The following is a 22,716-nucleotide window of genomic DNA, read 5'->3' on the forward strand; positions in this document are numbered from 1 at the left end:
TAGTGTGCTGTACGTGGGGCGGGGCTCAGGTGCGGACGCCGCCGGTTGTCCTCTTCGCTGCTCCGTAGTGACGGGGATTGTTGTGCTGCAGAAATCCGGCTGTCGACTTGAGGACTTGCGTGTCGCTCAGCTCCCGGGACGTTTGGTGCGGCTTGTAAGGGCGTGGGCGAGTTTACGTGGGCCAGTCATTGCTGGTCGCATGGGTAACGAAGAAAGTTCGACTAGGCAACCTCAGTGATTTTTAACTCTGTTGGACTCGATTTGGGAGCTGGATGCCCATTTCATTCTTTTGTGGGCCGAGCCTGGGGGTTTGAGAAACCGGACTGGGGTCAAGATATTCATCTCACCGCTGGTAGCGGGATGAGGGACGAGAAGACTTGCGGTGCAGGAGAAACGAAGTCAGGCAGGCAGGAGATGCAGCAGTAGGATCTCATTTGCAGGAGCTCTGTTTCTGACACGCTTTCTACTCCAGGAGCTGCTGCTAAGTAATTTCTGCTCAGCCATGTCGCCGGCTCCAGATGCAGCCCGGGCTCCTGCGTCGATCTCCCTGTTTGACCTCAGCGCGGATGCTCCGATCCTTCAGGGCCTGAGCCTGGTGAGCCACGCGCCTGGGGAGGCTCTGGCCCGGGCTCCGCGTACTTCCTGTTCAGGTATCCGGGAAGGTTTCAGTGAAACGTGACAGGGCTCCTTAGAGCGTATTGCTCGTTCAGGGAACACATTCTTATTGGTCCCGAGTTTAGGAGGCCAGTTGATTTTTCTGCTTGATTAAATTAATTTAATCTCTGGGTAATTTCCAGCACAGCCCTTGTTTTCAAACAAGTCTTTTTGCCATCGCATATGTCTCCTCACGTTAACACCATTCCTTTCAAAAACATTTTAAACTTTGTAGAGATAAAGTTCTCAGATATATTCCACATTTAACCGGGCGCCACTCAAATTATTCCTTTTTGCTGAATATAAAACAATGTATTATTGTTTTGTATAGCTTTATTTTTTGAGAGTCTTGCTCTGTCGCCCAGGCTGGAGTGCAGTGGCACGATTTCCGCCCACTGTAATCTCCGCCTCCCGGGTTCAAGTGATTCTCCTGCCTCAGCCTCCCGAGTAGCTGGGACTACAGGCCCGCACCACCACGCCCGGCTAATTATTGTATTTTTAGTAGAGACGGGGTTTCACCATGTTGGCCAGGCTGGTCTCAAACTCCTAGCCTCAAGTGATCTGCCTGTGTCAGCCTCCCGCAGTGCTGAGATTACAGGCCTGAGCCACCGTGTTGGGCCTGTTTTGTGTAACTCTAGTTTGGCTAAATCTTTTCTTGCACCTCTTCTTAAACAAACTGTACACTAATTGGAAATGTAAACTTTAAAAAATAGCATTTGGGAAGTGGTTTTTGTACAGTTAAAAATAATTTTAAACTGAACCGAAATTATTTTCTTTAGGATTCGCCTAAACAATCTGTAAGACTCAGACTCAGACTCAGCCAGTGGGGAGGACTTGCATTCGCTGGATCTCAGGAGAGGGCTGCATTTGAGAAGTTTAACCGACCCCAAGGCTTTTACCTTCATCGGGTTCTTTTCCAGAATGCCCAGGGCCAGCTTTTATTTACATTCATTTTACTTTATTTTTTATGTATTTATTTTTTTTGAGACAGAGTCTCACTCCTGCCTCAGCCTCCTGAGTAGCTGGGACTGCAGGCGCCTGCCACTAAGCCCGGCTAATTTTTTGTATTTTTAGTAGAGATGGGGTTTCACTGTGTTAGCCAGGATGGTCTCGATCTCCTGACTTCGTGATCTGTCCACCTCGGCCTCCCAAGGTGCTGGGATTACAGGCATGGCCAATTTTATTTCCATTCATTTTACATACATCTTTTCAGAAGCATGTTTATTGCATTAAGTGATTGCTGTACTGTTTATTTCATGACTACTAGAGTGTAAATTCCTTGAAGGCAGTATCATGCCATCTCTTGTATCCTCCTCTGCTTTGTATATCACACACTGAATGTAATTCTTGTCACTGTGGATTTGGGCTCCCTTTCTATGTCTAATTCCTCTTCCCTTATTTAGGCTCAGGGGAGAGAGAAAGCCCAGAAATAAAGCTACTCCAGGGTCCTGTGGATATTTCAGACAAGTTATTCTGTTCATCCTGTGACCAAACCTTCCAGAACCACCAAGAACAGGTAATAGGTCAGGTGCAGAGCTAGATGTTAGAAGCAAAAGTGTAATGGTGGGTGTGGAGAGGTAGACATTTGATTTGTCTTCATAAAGGTCCATGCTTTAACTGAGGCAGTTGGTGTTACCTGGTCGTACTTCCTAGAATTCTATAACTGGTCTTGGCCAGTACACAAGGCCAGGCTGGGGCGTATTTCTACCTTTATCTCACTCTTTGTCTTTGTACTAGAGGGAACATTATAAGCTTGACTGGCATCGGTTTAACCTAAAGCAACGTCTCAAGGACAAGCCTTTCCTGTCTGCCCTGGACTTTGAAAAGCAGAGCTCCGCAGGTGATGATTGGTAGGGGGACCTATGTAGGAGTAGGACATGGAGGTATAAGAAAGCACTAGTTTAGAGTTTGAGGAAAGAACAAAGATGGGGTACCAAACTTTGTGTCTTGTGTTGTCTGTCCTCAGGAGATCTTTCTAGCATCTCGGGATCAGAAGACTCAGACTCAGCCAGTGAGGAGGACTTGCAGACACTGGATCAGGAGAGGGCTACATTTGAGAAGTTTAGCCAACCCCAAGGCTATTACTCTCATCGTGTTCTTTTCCAGAATGCCCAGGGCCAGTTTCTTTATGCCTACCGCTGTGTCCTAGGCCCTCATCAGGCAAGTGACAGTGCAGCTTGTATGGCTAACCCCAACTTTTTGTACACCCAGCCTAGATTTCCCTCAGCCTAGTGCATTTCTCCCTGCTTCTCTTCCTTCCTGTTGGGTGTGGGTATCACGCTTGACAATATAGTTTTGGACTGAAACTGGCCTGAATTGTGGAAGGATTAAGTTTAAGGGAATTAAGTTTGGAAACAAACCAATTTAGTTTGAATTGTGATTCTACCACTTCATTTTAACTACCTCTCCAAGCCTCAAATTTCCTTGTTTGTCAAATGGAAACAAGTCTCAGAGTGGTAATATTAAATGAGATAATGTTTGTGAAAATTGGCCCTTGGTTTCTTGCTCTCAGTGAATGCAACAGATATGTTTCTGATGCTTCTCTGTCATCAAGGATCCCCCAGGAGAGGCAGAATTGTTGCTACAGAACCTGCAAAGTAGAGGTCCCAGAGACTGCGTGGTGCTCATGGCTGCAGCTGGGCACTTTGCTGGTGCCATATTTCAAGGGTGAGAGGGTGCTGCATGGGGGTAAGGATGGAGTGGATCCTGTTAGCTAGGGAGCACCAGCTGGTCTCCAGTACTGAGTCTGTGCTGTCTACAGAAGAGAAGTGGTGACACACAAAACCTTTCACCGCTATACGGTGCGGGCCAAGCGGGGCACAGCCCAGGGGCTTCGGGATGCCCGGGGTGGGCCATCACGCTCTGCTGGAGCCAACCTGAGGCGCTACAATGAAGCCACACTATATAAGGTGAGTTAAGCCTTTTAGTTCGGGTGGTACGGATCCATACTCTTTGCATCTCAGTTCAACTCACTTGTTAAGTAGGAAGGTGTTTGACTCATATCCTTCCAATTTTCATTATAGGTAGACAAAGGTAGATGAGGGATTCCCCAGGAGCCTTAGTCCTCTCATTGTTTCTCCGTGTTATCCTCTACTTTCCGCTCCTTGCACTTCTGTGGGCCATTTTTTTAGTTGGAGATTTAAAAATACCAAGTGAAGGTATGCAAGACTGAGTTACTCTCTTCTCTAGGATGTTCGTGACATGCTGGCAGGGCCAGGCTGGGCTAAGGCGCTGGAGGAGGCTGGTACAATACTGTTGCGTGCTCCCCGCTCTGGCCGGTCTTTGTTCTTTGGAGGCAAGGGGGCACCCCTGCAAAGGGGGGATCCCCGACTTTGGGATATCCCCCTCGCCACCCGCAGACCCACCTTCCAAGAGCTACAGCGTGTGCTCCATAAGCTGACCACTTTGCATATCTATGGTGAGCCTTTGCTCCAGATCCCAATTCCCTAGACCTTCCTGTTCTCTCCAACCTAAGCCTCCATTCTCATTGGTATATCCAGAGGACTTTCTAAGCCTTGCACTGCAGCCCAGCTACATCTGCATTGAGAGAAATCTGCACTAGCTTCTCCTCAGATAAGGTTGAGAAAGATCTTTTGTTTTATGGCAGAAGACGACCCTCGGGAAGCAGTCAGACTGCACTTACCTCAGACACACTGGAAAACAGTAAGAGAGGAGAGAAAGAAGCCTACTGAGGAAGAAATAAGAAAGATCTGCAGTGATGAAAAGGAAGCACTTGGGCAGAATGAGGAATCTCCCAAACAGGGTTTGATTACTATCTGGCAACTGTCAGATCTGAGTTTCTGTCCTAAAAATGCAGTGGCAAATTCCCTACTCTCATAACTGACCCATTTCCTTATTTAAACACACACCCACACAGTGTCTGTATCTTAGCAATTACTGAGACATGTTTAGTGACCTTTCCAAATCTATTATCTTTTTTTTTTTTTTTTTTGAGACGGAGTCTCGGCTCTGTCGCCCAGGCTGGAATGCAGTGGCACGATCTCTGCTCACTGCAAGCTCCGCCTCCCGGGTTCACGTGATTCTCCTGCCTCAGCCTCCTGAGTAGCTGGGACTGCAGGCGCCTGCCACTAAGCCCGGCTAATTTTTTGTATTTTTAGTAGAGACGGGGTTTCACTGTGTTAGCCAGGATGGTCTTGATCTCCTGACCTCGTGATCCGCCCGCCTTGGCCTCCCAAAGTGCTGGGATTACAGGCTTGAGCCACCTCGCCTGGCCTATTATCTCTTTTGTTATGGATGTTTCCCCAGAGCTAAGAAAGTCTTCGCGTGGAGCAGATGCGTGCATGTGTTGCATGGATCTCACGTAGTTTATCTTTGATTGGATGCTGTGGTTTGAGGCTGAGGGCTGCTTCCATGTTTTCCTCTATTGTGTAGCATCCTAAGGCTGCTCACAGGGAGAGTCCAGCGACTTGTTCTTGTCTGGGCTGAGAGTCTCATTTCTGCATGTGATATAATGGACTTAACTCTTGATGTGCTACTTTATCTGGGTGACAAAAACAATTTCATTTCAGGCTTTAATTCTTATGCATCTGCTTCCACCCTCTGAGAACTCCCTAGATGGATTTCACATGTCAGGTTTTTCCCTAGGTTCAGGGTCAGAGGGAGAAGATGGCTTTCAGGTAGAGTTGGAGTTAGTAGAGTTGACTGTGGGGACTCTGGATCTTCGTGAGTCTGAAGTATTGCCCAAGCGGAGAAGGAGAAAAAGGAATAAGAAGGAGAAAAGCCGAGACCAGGAGGCTGGGGCACATCGGACTCTTCTCCAGCAACCTCAAGAAGATGAGCCTTCTGCACAGTCATCCCAGGCAGTTGCAGCCCCCTTGGGTCCTTTGCTGGATGAGGCCAAAGCCCCTGGTCAGCCAGAGCTCTGGGATGCACTGCTTGCTGCTTGCCGAGCTGGAGATGTTGGAGTGCTGAAGCTCCAGCTAACACCCAGCCCTGCAGACCCTGGAATTCTGTCTCTGCTCAGTGCCCCCTTGGGCTCCGGTGGCTTTACTCTCCTGCATGCAGCAGCTGCAGCTGGCAGAGGCTCAGTGGTTCGTCTGCTGCTGGAAGCAGGTGCCGACCCCACTGTGCAGTAAGTAAAGGTCCCCATCCTGAGTGATTTTGGGTATAGAGAGGATAATTTGGAGGTTAAAGTTGGCACTGGCTACTTGACAATACTCTCTTGGTCTGGTTGGGTGATGTTAGGAAAGGCAGGAGGCAAGTTAAACCCATTTTTGGAGTTTTTGCACCTAGGGACTCTCGGGCCCGGCCACCTTATACTGTTGCAGCTGACAAATCAACACGTAATGAGTTCCGAAGGTTCATGGAGAAGAATCCAGATGCCTATGATTACAACAAGGCTCAGGTCAGCTGGAATAGGAGGGACAAGCAGAGTGGGAACGCATCACCGTTCCTGGCTAGATCCTTTCTACTTCTTGCAGTTTTACCAAGGATAGCTTATAGGGTCTTATATTTGAAATCCTCCAGGTACCAGGACCATTGACACCAGAAATGGAGGCACGGCAGGCTACACGGAAAAGGGAGCAGAAGGTAGCCCGGCGGCAACGGGAGGAACAGCAGCGGAGGCAGCAGGAGCAGGAGGAGCGTGAACGAGAAGAGCAGCGGCGATTTGCCGCCCTCAGTGACCAAGAGAAAGTGAGACTGGAGGTTCTCTTGTCCATGGAAAGGCTTCCTTTGGTCTAGCCCCTTCCCCAGCGTGCAGCTCTCACCTCTTGGTGCCCTACTCACCACTGGGGCCTTGTCCTTAACACAACTTGTCTCCCTCAGAGAGCTCTGGCTGCAGATCGCCGACTCGCTGCCCAGTTGGGAGCCCCTACCCCTCCAATCCCTGACTCTGCAATCGTCAATACTCGGTATGGGGCGGGGGATGAGGGAGTGGGTGTACTGTAATGTTGCAGGGACCATTGGGAGCAGGTGAAATGAGTGCCTGCACAGTATTCAGAAGGCTTGTTGAGATTTGAGATGTTCTGGCAGATGCTGCAGTGAAAACAGAAATGGCAGGAGGAGGGATGGGGAGAGCGTGGATTGGAAAGTTTCTGGGGTACCTGTCCAGCCATTTTTCTTCCTCTTGTTCAGACGCTGCTGGAGTTGTGGGGCATCCCTCCAAGGCCTCACTCCCTTTCACTATCTCGACTTCTCTTTCTGCTCCACACGTTGCCTCCAGGATCATCGCCGTCAGGCAGGGAGGCCCTCTTCCTGATCTCTTACAGCTCTACCTGGGGCCAACTCAGGGACCTGAGGGCACATTCACAACAGCCCTAGGTTTTCTCATCCCCATGAAACCAGAGGTTATTTGGAAGATGGGGGTGAAGGACACTCGGGAACCAGGGCAAAGACAGGGCCACAGAGGCATGTGGAGCTGGTACTGTCTCTGGAACTTTAATCACAATAAAGTTTGGCAAGGAACGTGTACTTGTACTTACATTCAGAGGCATTGTGGCCTTTAGTTCCTTATGGTCACCATGGCCAGCACCAAGGGATCCTGCCCACTCCATGTCCCAGGTCCAAGGGTTACCTTTCTTTTTTTTTTTTTTTGAGATGGAGTCTCACTGTCACCCAGGCTGGAGTGCAGTGGCACGATTTCCACTCGCTGCAACCTCCACCTCCTGGGTTCAAGCAATTCTCCTGCCTCAGCCTCCCAAGTAGCTGGGATTACAAACAGCCCACCATCACACCCGGCTAATTTTTGTATCTTTAGTGGAGACGGGGTTTCATCATGTTGGCCAGGCTGGTCTTGAACTCCTGACCTCAGGTGATCCACCCGTCTCAGCCTCCCAAAGTGCTGGGATTACAGGCGTGAGCCACCACACCCGGCCTACCTTTCTTTCAGTGCCCACTTAACTCCATTGGTTCAGAGGCACTCAGTGTATCAGCTGAAAGGGAATTGATATGTGTCCTGTGCAAAGTACTGGTGCTATTGAGGATAGGCTTATCCAAAAATTGGACTTGGGGCTGGAGAGGTACATTTTCTAGTTCCAGCAATGTGATTTTGTTGAGGGCTCCCCTAGGAAACAGCAGGAATCTTGGCACGTAGAGGGTCTGTTGTGGCCCCCGCTTTGTCCAGTACCGGCCCAAGTTAAACCCATTGATCCAGACTTGGCCCTGGGGAATAGGGAGCAGGAAAGAGGGGAAAAGAAAGGGTCAGCTCTCCAGGGGTAGAATCATACCCTTTTGGGTTTCTAATCAGAGGATACTTTCTGCTCCCCTCCTGTGATTTTTCTCTTTTACCTCCCCGCTACCCAAACCACCACCATTAGCAATACCTTGGTCCATCCAGGTAGATGTAGAAATGTGTCCCCAACTGAGCCTAAAATTGGAAATGTTTTGGAGTAGAATGTGGGGCCAGAAGGAGCTTGAGGATATGGCCATTTTGGCAACTGGAGGAGAAACCACCACTTTACAAGGTTATCAATTTTCAGAGGGAACATCATCCACTGGGTAAGGATTGTTTGCCCTAGAATTGGTGGCTCCAACAGGCCCTGTAGGGAAGGAAAATGAAAAGTCATCATTCACTAAGCTTTGAGGCCAAGCTATCCTTAATCAAGCCCTGGGATGTAACTAGGCAAAGCTAGCTCACCTTGAAGTCACTGCTGTTAGACCCAAAACTGAGCCTCCCCATGTTCTCCACCAAGATATCCAGTTTGGACCCCACTTTCCCCATCAAAAATAGTTTGTCTCTCATATTCCGCTCCAAAACACCCTGGAACACCTGTGGATAGGAGATAGGATAGCAAGGCTCAGCGTTAGCTCTTAGCCACTGCATAGGAAACCACATTAGGATACTTATTTGGAGGGCAGAGAGAATGTAGCCATTTATCACCCATCTATTCTAGAACTCTATCCTAAAACTCTTGCTCATCCCAGCTTATCCCTGGAACCCTCTGCAAATGTGAGCAGGCAGATGGAAAAGTGTAAATATGGGGAACTTAAGGCTAATGCTTCCTGGGGAAGGGAGGAGTTCGGGGCTTACGGCCTGGAATTAGGTTCTCACCCCATCCACCATCACATAGGCACGGTCATGGACTCCATTATTTGGCACCCAGAATGGTGTTGGTTCAAAAATGGTATGGGTCATATAGGTTCGGTACAACATGAAGCCACGGTCCTGGGTGTGGAAGAATGAGTACTTCAGACAAACAAATAAAAGAGGACACTGTGGCTATAGCCAAGGAACTTTTGGCTGTAGCTGTTGAGGGAGGTTGTCATTTCCACCAGATGTGGGTTTATGCCTTACCTGCTTGACAGCCTCAAAGGTCATTGGCAAGATTGAACGAATGGGCCCACTGGGGCATAACAAGTCTAGGAAAGCCAGCAAATGCCCAACCTATTAGAATAAGGGAGAAGAATCAGAATATCAGGGAAGTTTCTGGATAGAGGACAAAAAAGAATAGGCTACCTAGAAAAAAAAGGTGTGATATTAGAGAAAAGATGTGGAGGAACTTACCAGGTGCAGAGTCAAAGGTCCAAGCATCATCTTGGGGCTGGGGGGAGGTAAAGGTCCCAAAGGAACTTCCTGGAACTGAGCCCAAATTCTCTCAGGAGCCATAGGAAAACCACAGAAAACAATACCTATTCCAAGACTCTAGGGCAGAGTTCTTAACCTGGGGCCCAGGGAAGGGCTTCAGGGGTCATGGAGGCTCAGTAATTTTGCACACCTGTGTGTCTTCACACATAGTTCCATTTGGGTGAATGGGAAATGCTTCAGTGGGATGCTCAGAGGGCTCTGTGGCCCAGACAATAACCACCAATTTATGGGATCCCTTTACAATGTGGGCACTCCCTCCAAATTAATAAAAGCCTTTGGAGCTTAATGAAGTGGTAGGGTACCTTGCTGATGACATCTCGAAGAGCAAAAAGCTTAGGTGTGGGGTCCCCTGCTTCAGATATAGGTGCATCATAGTCATAGCTGGTAGTAATTGAAAGGAAGCGTCCCTTCTTATCGGCACCTGAAGTTGAGCCAATTTAATTCAACATCTATTTCAGATGACAGGCACTACTAAGCATGCTTCATGCAGAGAATTTTGCCATCAGAGGGGGCAGTGGTGGCCATATTCAGCTTCTAGACATCCTAATCCATCTGGCCCTTAGATTCTAATTCCTTCTTACCTCCCTGCTTCCATCCCAGGGACCATCTGGACTCACCATTCCAATATCCAAAGTTGGTACCTCCATGGAACATGTACCTGAAGTGAGAGAGGGTGGGGGAACAGGTAAAAGCTGACTCACTGAATCTTAACTTTCATCCCCAATTCCCAGCTACAGATTCATATTGCCCCCAGTGTCTTTACTTACATGTTCACACTGGCTCCCAACTTGAGCATGTTCTCTAGTCCTTTGGTTACAGCTGACACAGACCGTGTGGAGTGATTCTGGCCCCAGTAATCCAGCCAGCCTGTGTAGTACTCAGAGTTTACCTAGAGTGTGAAATGAAAGAAGCTGTGAGTGAGATGGAAATAAGCTGGACCCATTCCTATCCCTGATTCCCTGATTCCCCTCTGGCCCCTCACCAATGGCCCATGGGGTTCATACTTCCGAAGCAGGGTAAAGATTTTGGTCATGTTGTCAGCTGTGAAAAGGAGGCAAAAAAAAAAGATAAATATCGTGGAAGAGGTGTCCCCTCCCCAGACTCCACTCCCAGCCCTTGCATGAGACCTGGGCCAAAATCTACAGTGGTATAGAGTCCCTGGAGGGAGCCACACTTGAGTCCTTCAGGCCCATCTGTGGTGAAGAGCAAGATCTTTTCTCCTAGTAGTGCACGGAAGAGTCCAGCCAAGTGCCTCATGTAACTGAAGTCACAGGCTCCGTAGCTACCGTATTCATTCTCCACCTGCCAGAGGGGAGGGAAAGTGGAACCCAGCTATGGGATTGAGGTCAAGGACCCCTTGTACCTCTTTCCCCTGCCCCAGTCACTTCCCCTTTGTACCTGAATGCTAATGATGTTGCCCCCATTGTGGTAAAGCCATGGATATATCTTGGGCAGCAAGACTTTGAACCAGGAGTCTACTGCGGCAAGGAAGTCTAAAAGAAGGAGCAGAGCTTCTGCGTTAGGGGCTACCATCACACTTGCTCACCACTAAATATGGGAAGCAATGACTCTTGTCAAGAAATTCCTAACCCTAAGCACCTTGTATGTTTGCCTGTCAATGAAATTTGAACATAGGAAACCTTAAAGTAGTGTCTCTTAAAAACAAATGTAGGCTGGGTGTGGTTGCTCATGCCTGTAATCCCAACACTTTGGGAGGCCGAGGCGGGCGGATCACGAGATGAGGAGTTCAAGACCAGCCTGGCCAACATAGTGAAACCCCGTCTCTACTAAAAATATAACAAAAAATTAGCCGGGTGTGGTGGTGGGCACCTGTAATCCCGGCTACTCTGGAGGCTGAGGCAGGAGAATCACTTGAACCTGGGAGGTGGAGGTTGCAGTGAGTGGGGATTGCACCACTGCACTCCAGCCTGGGCGACAGAGGAAAAAAGTAAGATGCTTATGTGAATTTAATGGTATCTACACAAAAAATAAACATAGGAAAAATGTTAAATACATAGCCTAGAGCTCTTATTATGTAATCAGCTTATACCTGAGATTGGTACAAAGTAGTATGGGAGTTCACAGAAATGTAGAATGTCTGACCTGTACCCTGATGTAACTGACAATGCGGGTGATTTAAATAAGCAATTAAAACATTATTATATAGGTTGAGTACCCTTAATCTGAAATTTTAAATGCTCCAAAATTTGAAATTTTTGAGCATCAACATGATACTACAAGTGGAAAATTCCACATCTGACCCTTTAACTTCTGATGGTTCAATGTACACAAACTTTGCTTCATGCACACAATAATTTAAAATATTCTATTCCTGGCTGAGTGTGGTGGCTCACACCTGCAATCCCAGCACTCTGGGACTCTGAGGCAGGTGGATCACTTGAGCCCAGGAGTTTGAGACCAGTGGGACAACGTGGTGAAACCCTGTCTCTTAAAAAAAAAAAAAGACATGGCCTGGCATGGTGGCTTATGCCTGGAATCCCAGTATTTTGGGAGGCTGAGGTGGACGGATCACCTGAGGTCAGGAGTTTGAGACCAGCCTGGCCAAAATGGCAAAATGCCGTCTCTACTAAAAATATAAAAGTTGGCTGGGCATGGTGGGCATGCACCTGTAGCCCCAGTCACTCAGGAGGCTGAGACAAGCGAATTGCTTAAATCTGGGAGGCGGAGGCTGCTGTGAGGTTACATCATGCCACCGCACTCGAGCCTGGGTGACAAAGCAAGACTCCATCTCAAAAAGATAAAATAATAAAACATAAAATATTGTATTCCCTAGCAAGGAAGGAGGATAAAATACAGTGGTAAGGCTGGGTGCAGCGGCTCATGCCTGTAATCCCAGCACTTTGGGAGGCTGAGGCAGGCAGATCACAAGGTCAACAGAGTGAGGCCATCCTGGCCAACATGGTGAAACCCTGTCTCTACTAAAAATACAAAAAAATTAGCTGGGCGTGGTGGCGCGTGCCTGTAATCCCAGCTACTCAGGAGGCTGAGGCAGGAGAATCACTTGAACCCGGAAGGCAGAGGTTGTAGTGAGCTGACACTGCACCACTGCACTCCATCCTGGGCAACAAGAGCGAAACTCCATCTCAAAACAAACAAACAAGAATGGTGGTATATGGGGAGCCTAAAATATAGAGAGAGTGGCCAGGTGTGGTGGTTCATGCCTGTAATTCCAGCACTTTCGGAGGCCAAGGCGGGGGTGGATGACCTGAAGTCAGGAGTTTGAGACCCTCCTGGCCAACATGGCGAAAATCTGTCTCTACTAAAAACACAAAAAATTAGCCAGGCAAGGTAGTAGGTGCCTGTAATCCCAGTTACTTGGGAGGCTGAGGCAGGAGAATCACTTGAAACTGGCAGTCGGAGATTGCAGAGAGCCAGGGTCACGTGACTGCACTCCAGCCTGGGCAACAGAGCAAGACTCCATCTCAAAAAAAATAAAAATTTTATATATGTGTGTGTGTGTGTGTGTATATATATACACATACATATATACATATATATATGTATGTATATATAGAGAAAAGAGAAACCAGGAAGGCCTCCCCAAGGTGACTTCTGCAGGAAGCTTGTGGTGAAGGAGCACCACATGCAACGGCCTCAAAGCCCAAGGCCTGGTGGGTCTGAAGAACAGCAATGAGGCCACTGTGGCTGGAGCAGAGTGAACACGGGGGAGAAACGCAATAATGTCGAGGAGGTGACTGGGGCCAATTGTGTAGGACCTACCATATTAAGGAATTTATGGTTCATATTCAGAATGAGATGAGAATCTACTGGAGAAGTTTAAGCAGAGAAATGACAAGATCTGAGATGTATCTTTAAACTTATATTTGAACAGGATCACACTGGCTGCTCTACTGAGAACAGATTGTATGGGAGAGAGGGCAAACAAGGGAAACCAGTTAGGAAGCTATAAAATAAACCAGCTGAGAGAGATGGTTTGGACCAGGGTGGAGGCAATGGGGGTGATAAAAAGCACTTAAATTTAATGTTTGTGATGATACAGCTGATAGGATTTTCTATTTTTTGAGACAAAGTCTCTTTGATCTGTCACCCAGGCTGGAATGTAGTTGCTTCATCTCGACTCAGTGCAACCTCCAATCCCTGGGCCCAAGCGATTCTCCTGCCTCAGCCTCCCAAGTAGCTGGAATTACAGGCGCCCACCACCTCGCCCAGCCGATTTTTTGTATTTTTAGTAGAGACGGCATTTTGCCATGTTGGCCAGGTGGGTCTCAAACTCCTGACCTCAGGTCATCCACCCGCCTTGGCCTCTGAAAGTGCTGGGATTACAGGCATGAGCCACCGCCCCCAGCCGTTTTTTGTTTTTTTTTAAATCAGTTTCTTCCACTATATTATAAGCTCTACAGCACAAGGATGGGGGTCTGTCTGGTCCCCCAGTTTCTAGCATCCTGCTGGGTGTGACGGAAACACTTGGTAAATGAATGATGACCTCCAATTTGGGAATGGTGTCTTCTGCTTTTGGCACCCAAATGGCCCTTTTTACTTACTTGCTTCTGTGTTAAATCTTTTGTCTCAACTCACCTGGATCTGAGGTTCTCAGACGAATTTCAGATTTTCGAAGCAACCAGGATGGGAGACCCCCCTGAGACAAACATAAAGAGAACAAAGAAGCATGTAGGTTTTGTTGTGGGGTGTGGTGGGGAAGGTAGGAAGCGAAGGAATTGAGTATAGTGCTGGAGATGGCCCTAGGGTGTGGGCAGACGGGAGTAGTCTAGGAACTGCACAAGGATAACTGGTTCTATCCCTTCTCCAGCTAACTCACCATCTCCCACTCTGCACAGATGTAAGGTCCTGGTCTCAGTATGACCAAAAGGTTCGCTAGAGCTGCCTCATTCAGAAAGGCAATGAGGTCCCGGCTGCCATTAAAGTTATAGACCCCAGGCTGTGGCTCGTGGTAGTTCCAGGGCACATAACTGAGAAAGGAAAAGGTTAATAGGGCCCAAGGTGGAGAGATGCCAGGGAGGCCTAAGGGCCCAGGCCTTGCAGGGAATCTCCAGGAAGCCGTTGGAAGGAGGTCTTGGCCTGCCCTTTCCCACCCTTGGCCTAGGAGTCCTGGCAGTCTTCCTGTCCCGACCTCCTTTCTAAGGGGGCGGTAGAAAGAGTAGGTCCCATCCCTCCACGGCTCTTGCGAGCACTTCTTACAACTGTATGGCGTTGAGGCCGCTCCATCGCATCTTCAAAAGCCGGTCGGCCCAAAGCACCCGCGGTACCCGAAAGTAGTGCAGGCTGCCAGATACATAGCGGAACGGGGCCCCATCTAGGAGAAACCTGTCATGATCCCGATCCACTATGAACGACCGAGTGTCTGCCTACAAAGAGAAAGAGACGCTGCTCAGCAGAGGCCTGGGTCGAGGGAGCGTCCAGGGTCAGCGCCTGCCAAGAGCAGAGGAGATGGAACTACCCCTGCCGGTTGTTTGGTTGTTACTTTGGACTTTCTCTCATCCGCCGTATCTGATCCCACGTCACCGCACCCGGCCGGCTGGTTCGCCGCCTCATCTTACCTGGGGCAGCAGTAGCGTCAGGCTGAGCGGCAGCAGCAGAGAGCGAAGGCAGGACGGCTTCTTGGGAGCCATGGCGCTTACAGCGCTCCTCTAGACTGAGACGGCGGACAGACCGTCACGTGTCGGATTCCTGGGAGGGAACCTCAGCGAACAAGGGGGCGGAGATCACCTCAAGTTGCCAGGCGGTTAGCCTGGACTTCCTCTCCAGCCTGCAGCCACCCCCTTACTCTACTAGTTTGTAAAATCCTCTACATCATGTTAAAGTGCAGTTCACGAACCAGCTTCATCAACGTCACCTGGGAGCTTGTTAGAACTGGAGAATCTGGCTGGGCACGATGGCTCACGCCTGTAATCCCAAAACTTTGGGAGGCTGAGGCGGGTGGATCACTTGAGGTCCAGAGTTCAAGACCAGCTTGGCCAACAGGGCGAAACCCTGTCTCTACTAAAAATACAAAAATTAGCCGGGCCTGGTGGCGCGCGCCTGTATTCCCAGCTACTCCGAGGGTGGGGGTGGGGGCTGAGGCAGGAGAATTGCTTGAACCCGGAAGGCGGAGGTTGCAGTGAACCGAGATCCTGCCACTGCACTCCAGCCTGGGCAACAGAGCGAGACTCCATCTCAAAAAAACAAACAAACAAAAAAGAAATGCAAAACCTCAGATCCTACCTCAGACCTATAGAATCAGAACTTGTATTTTAACAAGATTCCCAGGTGATCCTAGGCACCTTTGAAATCGAGAAGCATGGCTTTACTTGACTGGGGGCCGTGAAGACAGGGAGTGCCCTGTTCATCTCAAATCCTCAGCTTCTAGCACAGGGTCTGGCACAGAGTAGGTTAAATCGGGATGAATGAATGTCAGAACCAAAGGGCTAAAACAGGTTCGGAATCAAGGGAAACTGCTGGAAAATCTTCAGGGTGATCCGGCGTGTGGAAGGAAGGAACCAGGTCAGAGAAGGACCTCTTTCCTGGAGAGCACTGTTTCAGCAAAACAGCAATTCCCTCCTGGCCATTCCACCTTCTTTGGAAGTGCACCCCTCTCCAGCTTACCCTGCCTGCCTCAGCAACAGATGTTAAGGACAACTGCTTTGTGCCAAGGCTTGGAAACTTGTGAATTTCCTTTCCTTTTGACTTTACAATCTCAAGAATGGGATGTGAAGATCAGGGTAATAATAACTACTGTTCATTGACATGTACTGAAGGCTATGTGTCAGATATTGTATTAAACACTGTACATCTAATTTAATCTTCAAACAACTCCATGAAGTAGATAATTATCATTTCCATTTTACAGAGGAGGAGAGGAAAGGAGGGAAACATTAAGTAGCCTGTCCAAGGTCACACAACTATGTTAACAGAGCTGGCGTTTGAACTAGTCAGTCTGGCCTCACAGTTAAGCTACTTAACATTAGGTACTATTATACCTATTTTACAGCTACTAAAAGTAAGGATCCGAGAGGTTAAGTAACTTGCCCGAGGTTACACACCTAGTATGCTATTAACACTCAATTTAGAAACTGAAAGTCTGGTTCACAAGCCTGAGCTCTTAACCACTGAGAGTAGAGGTAGTGGGATACAGGCCAGAGCCCGGAAGGTTGTAAGGGATCAGGAGACCAGGCCACCAGACCCGCCCCTACCTGGAATCCCCTCCGGGCTGCAGTGTAGTGGCCGCTTTCTGCCCCAGAGCGCCGGAGGTATGAAGCCTCCTACCTCCAACATTGGGAGATGGAGGTCCTGGGGGCCTCGGGCCGAGCCCGGCTTTGCTCCCCTTTGGCGCAGATGCCTGCGTCTTGACCCCTACTGAAGGCCAAGTAGAGAACCCTTACCAGGGTCCTGGGACCCGTCCACCCCTAGACCTAGCTCGCCCTGGGCCTCTCAGCTCCGCGCCCCCACATCCTCCAGATGCCCAGCGGTTGCTAAGATACCGCGGGCCGTTACGCCGCCGCGGACTGATGATGTCAGCACTGCTTCCGGTCGGTGGCGCTTCGCTCTGTCCCGAGCCAGGTCAGTCGGGGAGTGCAGGCTGGCCCATTCCGGACTCTGGGCTCCTAGGCCGGGGGTGGGCCCTGCCAGGAGTGGGCGTGAGCTTCGCATGTCCTCTGAAACTACGCTGTGCTCTGTCTTTGCGGCGCGACGGGTGTGGGAGCGGGGCCTGCCCAAAGGTGGGCTGGGGTTGGAGGAAGTGGCCCGGTAGCCGCTGTGTGTCCTGAGGCCATAAGGCCCCTGACCCCCCCCCGCTTGAAGCTGGCGAAGGAGCAAGGCCCATTTTCTCTAGACAATAGTGTAGGTTCCAGAGACCTGGGCCTGAGCTCTCCGCCTTGGTACTTCATGAGTCGTCTAGATTGTGCCGGACCTGTGTGAGACCCTGCCGTTGTTTTCTTTCCAGCATGATCCGCTTGGCCCCCAGCGCATCTCCTGGAAGAGCCCACTCACCCTGGACGAGCTCTTCGGTAGCCTCAGACTGTCCTTGAAGAGGATGACTGAAACATTATGGGCCACGCGCTGTGTGTCTGCTCTCGGGGAACTGTCATCATTGACAACAAGCGCTACCTCTTCATCCAGAAACTGGGGGAGGGGTGAGTGTTTGGAAGTCAGTTAACTAGGCCTCAAGGTCTAGGTCATTGAAGGAAAGCGGTGTGCACGTGCTTGGGGCACAGGGGTTTTATCCCTATCCCTATCTTCTCTCACCTGACAGAGCCTAGCTACACAGTATCAAGAAGGTGGATTCTGGAGCCAGGCCTGCTAAATCCACCTCATGTGACCTTGATAAACCATGTTTTCTTCATATGTTTAATGGAGATGATTATCATCCCTCACTGATGGAGTTGTGAGGATTAAATGAGATAATGTGTATAAAATGTCTCACCCAGTGCGTGGTTCTTAAGTACTTGATAAGTGTTGGCTATTATTTATTTAGCATCTGTCACGTGCAGAGGTCTCTATTCCGACCATAGGACGTCAAAGATTTCTGTATCTCTGCTCCTGAGGAGCTCACAGTGTAATATTCTTCAGATTTCTCTTAGAGCCACATCTTGGGAGGGTTTCTGCTAAATGGGAAGGACACCCCACTCCCCACCAGGAAATTTCACTTGGTCTTAGCCATGTGGGAGATGACCATGACCCTTCATTGACCCCTTTGGCCCACAGTGGGTTCAGCTATGTGGACCTAGTGGAAGGGTTACATGATGGACACTTCTACGCCCTGAAGCGAATCCTGTGTCACGAGCAGCAGGACCGAGAGGAGGCCCAGCGAGAAGCCGACATGCATCGTCTCTTCAGTCACCCCAACATCCTTCGCCTCGTGGCTTACTGTCTGAGGGAGCGGGGTGCTAAGCATGAGGCCTGGCTGCTGCTACCGTTCTTCAAGGTCAGAAAGACTCCTGGTTATGGAGGGGGTTGCAACAGAGCCACCTACCCGTGGGCTATGTGAGCAGTCCAGCATGTTAGGAAGCAGGGACCATGTCCTGGGTTTGGCCACTTTAGATTTTGAGTTTGAGGTGTGTATCATGAAAGGGCTGATAGGCTTTGACATAGGGAAGGGATCAGGCCTAAGGAGCAGAGGCTCCAAAAACATCTCCAACTGTAGGGAAACTTGTGTTGCAGAGAGGTACGCTGTGGAATGAGATAGAAAGGCTGAAGGACAAAGGCAACTTCCTGACCGAGGATCAAATCCTTTGGCTGCTGCTGGGGATCTGCAGAGGCCTTGAGGCCATTCATGCCAAGGGTTATGCCCACAGGTCAGTGGGAGGACCCTGTATGCTTGCTGGGGCCCAGAGGAAGAGCCTTACCAAGAGAAATGGGAGGTTTTTGTTCTCCCAAGAAACAGCCTGTATGATTCTTTTGCTTGCTGGGATTCCAGCCTTCCTGTCCAGAGATGCTCATAGGTCACTTCTACTTCCCTACAGGGACTTGAAGCCCACCAATATATTGCTCGGAGATGAGGGGCAGCCAGTTTTAATGGACTTGGGTTCTATGAATCAAGCATGCATCAATGTGGAGGGCTCCCGCCAGGCTCTGACCCTGCAGGTAAAAGAATCTCCAGGTTCCTTTTCTCACCTGTTCCCCATTCCCACCCCTTCTGGTGCATGCCCCAGTTTGGTCACATGACCATGACGAGTGCCCCACTTTTGAGCTCTGGGATCACTGTTCCAGGACTGGGCAGCCCAGCGGTGCACCATCTCCTACCGAGCCCCAGAGCTCTTCTCTGTGCAGAGTCACTGTGTCATCGATGAGCGGACTGATGTCTGGGTGAGGAGCATGTGGGTGGGTATCTGGGTAGGGAGGGCTGTGGCTCTGTACCTGCTGTGGAGTAGAGTAGGTCGTTGGTTTCTGTTGCATGGGGCCCCAGGAACCACAGTATGTCCCCATCCACTTCAACTTCCTTCCTGGGAACTGTCACTGATACTGTACCCAGTTGCACCGGATGTGGTATAATCCCTGCCCCGAACAAGGTGAGTACAGCTCAGTGTCAGTACTGAAGAGCAGGGGCTAAGCTAAGCAGGGGCTGCGGAGGCCTCCAACCGACTGGCAGTTTCTCTGTGCCCTGGTGGTGCCATGTGGCTGAGGTCAGCTTATTCTTTTTAGCTTATGTAGTCTTTTACCACAGAAGTAAGGGGAGCGATGTCATCTCCATTGGTCCCCTTCTAGGGACTAACCAAGTTATGCTCAGTCCCTAGGCTGCGTGCTATATGCCATGATGTTTGGAGAAGGCCCTTATGACATGGTGTTCCAAAAGGGTGACAGTGTGGCCCTTGCTGTGCAGAACCAACTCAGCATCCCACAAAGCCCCAGGTGAGCAAGCAACGAATGGGGCATCAAGTACTTCAGACTGCCCCCTGGTGTTAGCTGGGTTGACAGATAGGTGTCATCCAGTCCCCCTGCACTCCTCCCTCCACAGGCATTCTTCAGCATTGCGGCAGCTCCTGGCCTCCATGATGACCGTGGACCCGCATCAGCGTCCTCACATTCCTCTCCTCCTCAGTCAGCTGGAGGCGCTGCAGCCCCCAGCTCCTGGCCAGCACACTACCCAAATCTGAAAAAGCAGCAGGTTGAGAAGATGGCCCCTCGTGCCTCGGAAAGAGGGTTCCCATCCCTCATTGGAATCTCTACCCATTCCATCCAGGACTGCTCTTACACTTGGGGGTAGCGGGGTCAGGACAATCATCTTAGTCCTGCATCTGCTCTTCTGCTTTCTTCCAAGAGCAAAACCTGGGCAAGGGGCCTTACTGAGTGGGAGTGGGTGGGGGTTGGGAAAAGGGAAATGGTGGGATACGGAGCATGGCTCTGAGCAGGACTGTTGAGCTCACATAGTGTTCTGCCTCCAAATCTGGGAGCAGGAGAATGTATAAACAAGAATAAAGTGGAAGCAGATTGGTGTGGATCTTAGTCTCAGTGTTCCTAGAGTGAGAGAAGAGGTGCAAGGGGCCCAAAGTCTGGTTGCCATTTCCAGGAGAACTGCCTGGGAAGGAGGAGGACTGCTGCAGAGTCAGCAATGGTGTGACTTCATTCCACAGGAGGTTGGTTAGCCGTGGACAGTTCTAGCTCGTCTTAGATCAAAACTTAAAGCTGCTTGGGCTCAAGCTGGCATTTGCCTGTGTCAAGAACCAGGGCCCCCTAAAAGCACTCAACTAGTTCTTTCCTTCCTTTACTCCTGGGGTGAGTAGCTTAGTCAGAGCAGCCCAGCCGGTTTGCCAGGCAAGGGCCTCTGGGTGGAGACACCTGAGGAAGCTTTGCTACAGGGAGATTACAGGTCTCCCATCCTCAACCTAGGGGCAAGGGGAGTGGAGGTGGCAGCAGCAACTGTTTTTGGCCCATGTCTCCCTGATCGTTCAAGCTCATACATGGTTAATGATTAATGAGGCAGTGTGGTGTGGCAGTATCCAGCTGCCACTTCCTGCCTACTCTGCTGAGTAAACAGGGGCCCTGTCTTAGCTGGGCTTCAAACCTGTTCCCTAGGGAAGAGCACTGTTCCCTGAAACACCAGGGAAGAAAGGCAAGGGCAGGGTTGGCATCTCCTGCTCTTTTGCGATCCAAGCCTCCTCCCCGCAACCATGTCCACCCCATAGGCTGACATCAGCATGGGGCCTGGGGCTCCTGTTAGCAAAGTTGAAGCTTTCCCCAGGGCCCTAGCAGGAGTCTCCCACCAGCTAGCACGGAGGCTGAGGCCAGAAAGAAATCACAAACAGAGGGGAGATGACCTGACTTTTAATGGCACAGCCCCAGCTCCAGCAAAGCAGCAAGACAGGAAGCTATGCAAAGCTGCTCAGAGGTGCAGTGGCACAAACAACTCTAGGAGATCGCCTGTGTTCCCTCCCATCCCCCAAGCTTATGATGTGGCTCCATGCCCAGGAACTCTGGGCCAGCCCAGCCCCACTCCCAAACCTTCATAATGCACAGAGGAGTCTGGGCCAAGCCTTGCTTCCAGAGTTGGTAAATGTAGAGGCAGCAGGAAGAACAGGGTAGCAGTCTAACTTTCAAAGACAGAAACCACTGGATTAAACTCCTACTTGAAAAGGAACTGAAGACTCATCCTTCAACAGTTTGTGCCTGGATTTGGTCCTCATTTCCTCCCTATACTGAATACCCCTAGGGCTTCGATTTAAAGTCCCTGGGGTTATGCTTCCTGGGCCTGGCAAGAGCCCCTTTGCAGGTCTCACGTTCGACGGAAGGGATAAGGGTCATGAACAGCAAACAGTGAGAGCAGCAGCAGCATGAAGGGGAAGGCAGCAGAAGCTCAAGCACTCAGAGGGGACAAGAAACCGTGCAAGGAAACTGTTTATTTCGAAAGGATTTTGCAATAAACATAGTGAACAGGCTCCAGGCAGCTGGTTTATTCTTCTCCCTCATCCTCGTCCTCATAGGAGTCGATGCCCACCTCCTCGTAATCCTTCTCCAGAGCAGCCATATCCTCACGGGCCTCGGAGAACTCACCCTCCTCCATGCCCTCACCCACGTACCAGTGCACAAACGCCCTCTTGGCATACATCAGGTCGAACTTGTGGTCCAGGCGGGCCCAGGCCTCAGCGATGGCTGTCGTGTTGCTCAGCATGCACACGGCACGCTGCACCTTAGCCAGGTCACCCCCAGGCACCACAGTGGGAGGCTGGTAGTTGATACCAACCTTGAAGCCTGTGGGGCACCAGTCCACAAACTGAATGCTGCGCTTGGTCTTGATGGCGGCGATGGCAGCGTTGACATCCTTGGGCACCACATCTCCACGGTATAGCAGGCAGCAGGCCATGTACTTGCCGTGCCGGGGATCACACTTCACCATCTGGTTGGCAGGCTCAAAACAGGCATTGGTGATCTCTGCCACCGACAGCTGCTCGTGGTATGCCTTTTCTGCAGAGATGACTGGTGCATAGGTGGCCAGGGGGAAGTGGATGCGAGGGTAGGGCACCAGGTTGGTCTGGAACTCTGTCAGGTCCACATTGAGGGCCCCGTCAAAGCGCAGAGAAGCCGTGATGGAGGAGACGATTTGGCTAATGAGGCGATTGAGGTTGGTGTAGGTTGGGCGCTCGATGTCTAGGTTGCGGCGGCAGATGTCATAAATTGCTTCGTTGTCCACCATGAAGGCACAGTCTGAGTGCTCCAGGGTGGTGTGGGTGGTCAGGATAGAGTTGTAGGGCTCGACCACGGCTGTAGACACCTGGGGGGCTGGGTAGATGGAGAATTCCAGCTTGGATTTCTTGCCATAGTCAACAGAGAGCCGTTCCATCAGGAGTGAGGTGAAGCCAGAGCCAGTGCCCCCGCCAAAGCTGTGGAACACTAGGAAGCCCTGAAGTCCTGTGCACTGGTCAGACTGAAAGGCAAGAATGAGAAATAACTGTTTAGGTAGGGGAGGGGCCTGAGGGACCCTTATCACCCGGCTGCATAAAGTGCAAGATACATCAGCAGTCAGGGCAAATACTGAGGATGCCATAGCAGCACCACATTTGAGACCATGTACAGTTAGAGATGACTCCCTGAAAGGGATCTGAAAAAAA

At 50.3% G+C, this 22,716-nt stretch overlaps 4 protein-coding genes across 13 annotated transcripts in view; 2 read left to right on the forward strand and 2 right to left on the reverse strand.

Annotated features, from left to right (window-relative positions):
• Position 1: 1 nt before the first annotated feature.
• Positions 2–7,080, forward strand: ANKZF1 (ankyrin repeat and zinc finger domain containing 1). Of its 3 annotated transcripts, none has more exons than XM_011964645.1 (14): positions 8–145; positions 473–650; positions 2,058–2,170; positions 2,392–2,494; positions 2,621–2,814; positions 3,209–3,321; positions 3,416–3,563; positions 3,844–4,072; positions 4,262–4,417; positions 5,260–5,746; positions 5,908–6,019; positions 6,142–6,309; positions 6,442–6,527; positions 6,751–7,080. In XM_011964645.1, the coding sequence occupies exons 2-14, from the start codon at positions 503–505 to the stop codon at positions 6,872–6,874; spliced, it is 2,181 nt and encodes a 726-aa protein (XP_011820035.1). In that variant the 5' UTR covers positions 8–145; positions 473–502; the 3' UTR covers positions 6,875–7,080. The 3 variants fall into 3 exon arrangements, with proteins under 3 accessions (XP_011820037.1, XP_011820035.1, XP_011820036.1); XM_011964646.1 differs by having other exon boundaries at positions 133–203; XM_011964647.1 differs by lacking the exons at positions 473–650; positions 2,058–2,170; positions 2,392–2,494 and having other exon boundaries at positions 2–145.
• On the reverse strand, positions 7,038–16,691 carry GLB1L (galactosidase, beta 1-like). Of its 3 annotated transcripts, XM_011964643.1 has the most exons (18): positions 16,442–16,657; positions 15,015–15,178; positions 14,737–14,866; positions 14,378–14,544; positions 13,998–14,148; positions 13,757–13,817; positions 10,598–10,692; positions 10,327–10,501; positions 10,182–10,240; positions 9,967–10,088; positions 9,817–9,857; positions 9,502–9,620; positions 9,119–9,193; positions 8,909–8,998; positions 8,666–8,779; positions 8,252–8,383; positions 7,938–8,153; positions 7,038–7,776 (listed from the first exon to the last, which is right to left on the reverse strand). In XM_011964643.1, exons 3-18 carry the CDS (start codon positions 14,806–14,808, stop codon positions 7,501–7,503), a joined length of 1,965 nt encoding a protein of 654 aa, XP_011820033.1. In that variant the 5' UTR covers positions 14,809–14,866; positions 15,015–15,178; positions 16,442–16,657; the 3' UTR covers positions 7,038–7,500. The 3 variants fall into 3 exon arrangements, with proteins under 3 accessions (XP_011820033.1, XP_011820031.1, XP_011820032.1); XM_011964641.1 differs by lacking the exon at positions 15,015–15,178 and having other exon boundaries at positions 16,442–16,691; XM_011964642.1 differs by lacking the exon at positions 15,015–15,178 and having other exon boundaries at positions 14,737–14,878; positions 16,442–16,685.
• Positions 16,669–21,546, forward strand: STK16 (serine/threonine kinase 16). 2 transcript variants are annotated; one of them, XM_011964639.1, is made up of 8 exons: positions 16,669–16,735; positions 17,118–17,307; positions 17,879–18,098; positions 18,335–18,468; positions 18,637–18,757; positions 18,884–18,979; positions 19,401–19,522; positions 19,629–21,546. In XM_011964639.1, exons 2-8 carry the CDS (start codon positions 17,222–17,224, stop codon positions 19,765–19,767), a joined length of 918 nt encoding a protein of 305 aa, XP_011820029.1. In that variant the 5' UTR covers positions 16,669–16,735; positions 17,118–17,221; the 3' UTR covers positions 19,768–21,546. The 2 variants fall into 2 exon arrangements, with proteins under 2 accessions (XP_011820029.1, XP_011820030.1); XM_011964640.1 differs by having other exon boundaries at positions 16,692–17,014.
• Positions 21,488–22,716, reverse strand: part of TUBA4A (tubulin, alpha 4a) — a 28,642-nt gene continuing 27,413 nt past the window's right edge. For all 5 annotated transcript variants that reach the window (XM_011964635.1, XM_011964633.1, XM_011964636.1 and 2 more), the window contains exon 4: positions 21,488–22,532. In XM_011964635.1, the coding sequence (XP_011820025.1) occupies positions 21,561–22,532 (972 nt within the window). In that variant the 3' untranslated portion in view covers positions 21,488–21,560. The remainder of the gene's footprint in view (positions 22,533–22,716) is intronic.

The sequence above is a fragment of the Mandrillus leucophaeus genome, unplaced genomic scaffold, assembly GCF_000951045.1.
Source record: "Mandrillus leucophaeus isolate KB7577 unplaced genomic scaffold, Mleu.le_1.0 Scaffold70, whole genome shotgun sequence".
In the NCBI taxonomy this organism is placed as follows: domain Eukaryota; kingdom Metazoa; phylum Chordata; class Mammalia; order Primates; family Cercopithecidae; genus Mandrillus; species Mandrillus leucophaeus.

What these genes read in the sequence shown, in the direction of transcription:
- ANKZF1 (XM_011964645.1), top strand. Translation starts at nt 503, where the DNA reads ATGTCGCCGGCTCCAGATGCAGCCCGGGCTCCTGCGTCGATCTCCCTG. An exon ending in ATGAAGCCACACTATATAAG is followed by an intron (nt 3,564 to 3,843) that starts GTGAGTTAAGCC and finishes TCTCTTCTCTAG; the next exon opens with GATGTTCGTGACATGCTGGC. An exon ending in TCTGCAATCGTCAATACTCG is followed by an intron (nt 6,528 to 6,750) that starts GTATGGGGCGGG and finishes CCTCTTGTTCAG; the next exon opens with ACGCTGCTGGAGTTGTGGGG.
- GLB1L (XM_011964641.1), bottom strand. Translation starts at nt 14,808, where the DNA reads ATGGCTCCCAAGAAGCCGTCCTGCCTTCGCTCTCTGCTGCTGCCGCTC. An exon ending in GGCCTCAACGCCATACAGTT is followed by an intron (nt 14,149 to 14,377) that starts GTAAGAAGTGCT and finishes TTCCTTTCTCAG; the next exon opens with TTATGTGCCCTGGAACTACC. An exon ending in GACCTTTGACTCTGCACCTG is followed by an intron (nt 8,999 to 9,118) that starts GTAAGTTCCTCC and finishes TTATTCTAATAG; the next exon opens with GTTGGGCATTTGCTGGCTTT.
- STK16 (XM_011964639.1), top strand. Translation starts at nt 17,222, where the DNA reads ATGGGCCACGCGCTGTGTGTCTGCTCTCGGGGAACTGTCATCATTGAC. An exon ending in ATCCAGAAACTGGGGGAGGG is followed by an intron (nt 17,308 to 17,878) that starts GTGAGTGTTTGG and finishes TTTGGCCCACAG; the next exon opens with TGGGTTCAGCTATGTGGACC. An exon ending in GCCAGGCTCTGACCCTGCAG is followed by an intron (nt 18,758 to 18,883) that starts GTAAAAGAATCT and finishes TCACTGTTCCAG; the next exon opens with GACTGGGCAGCCCAGCGGTG.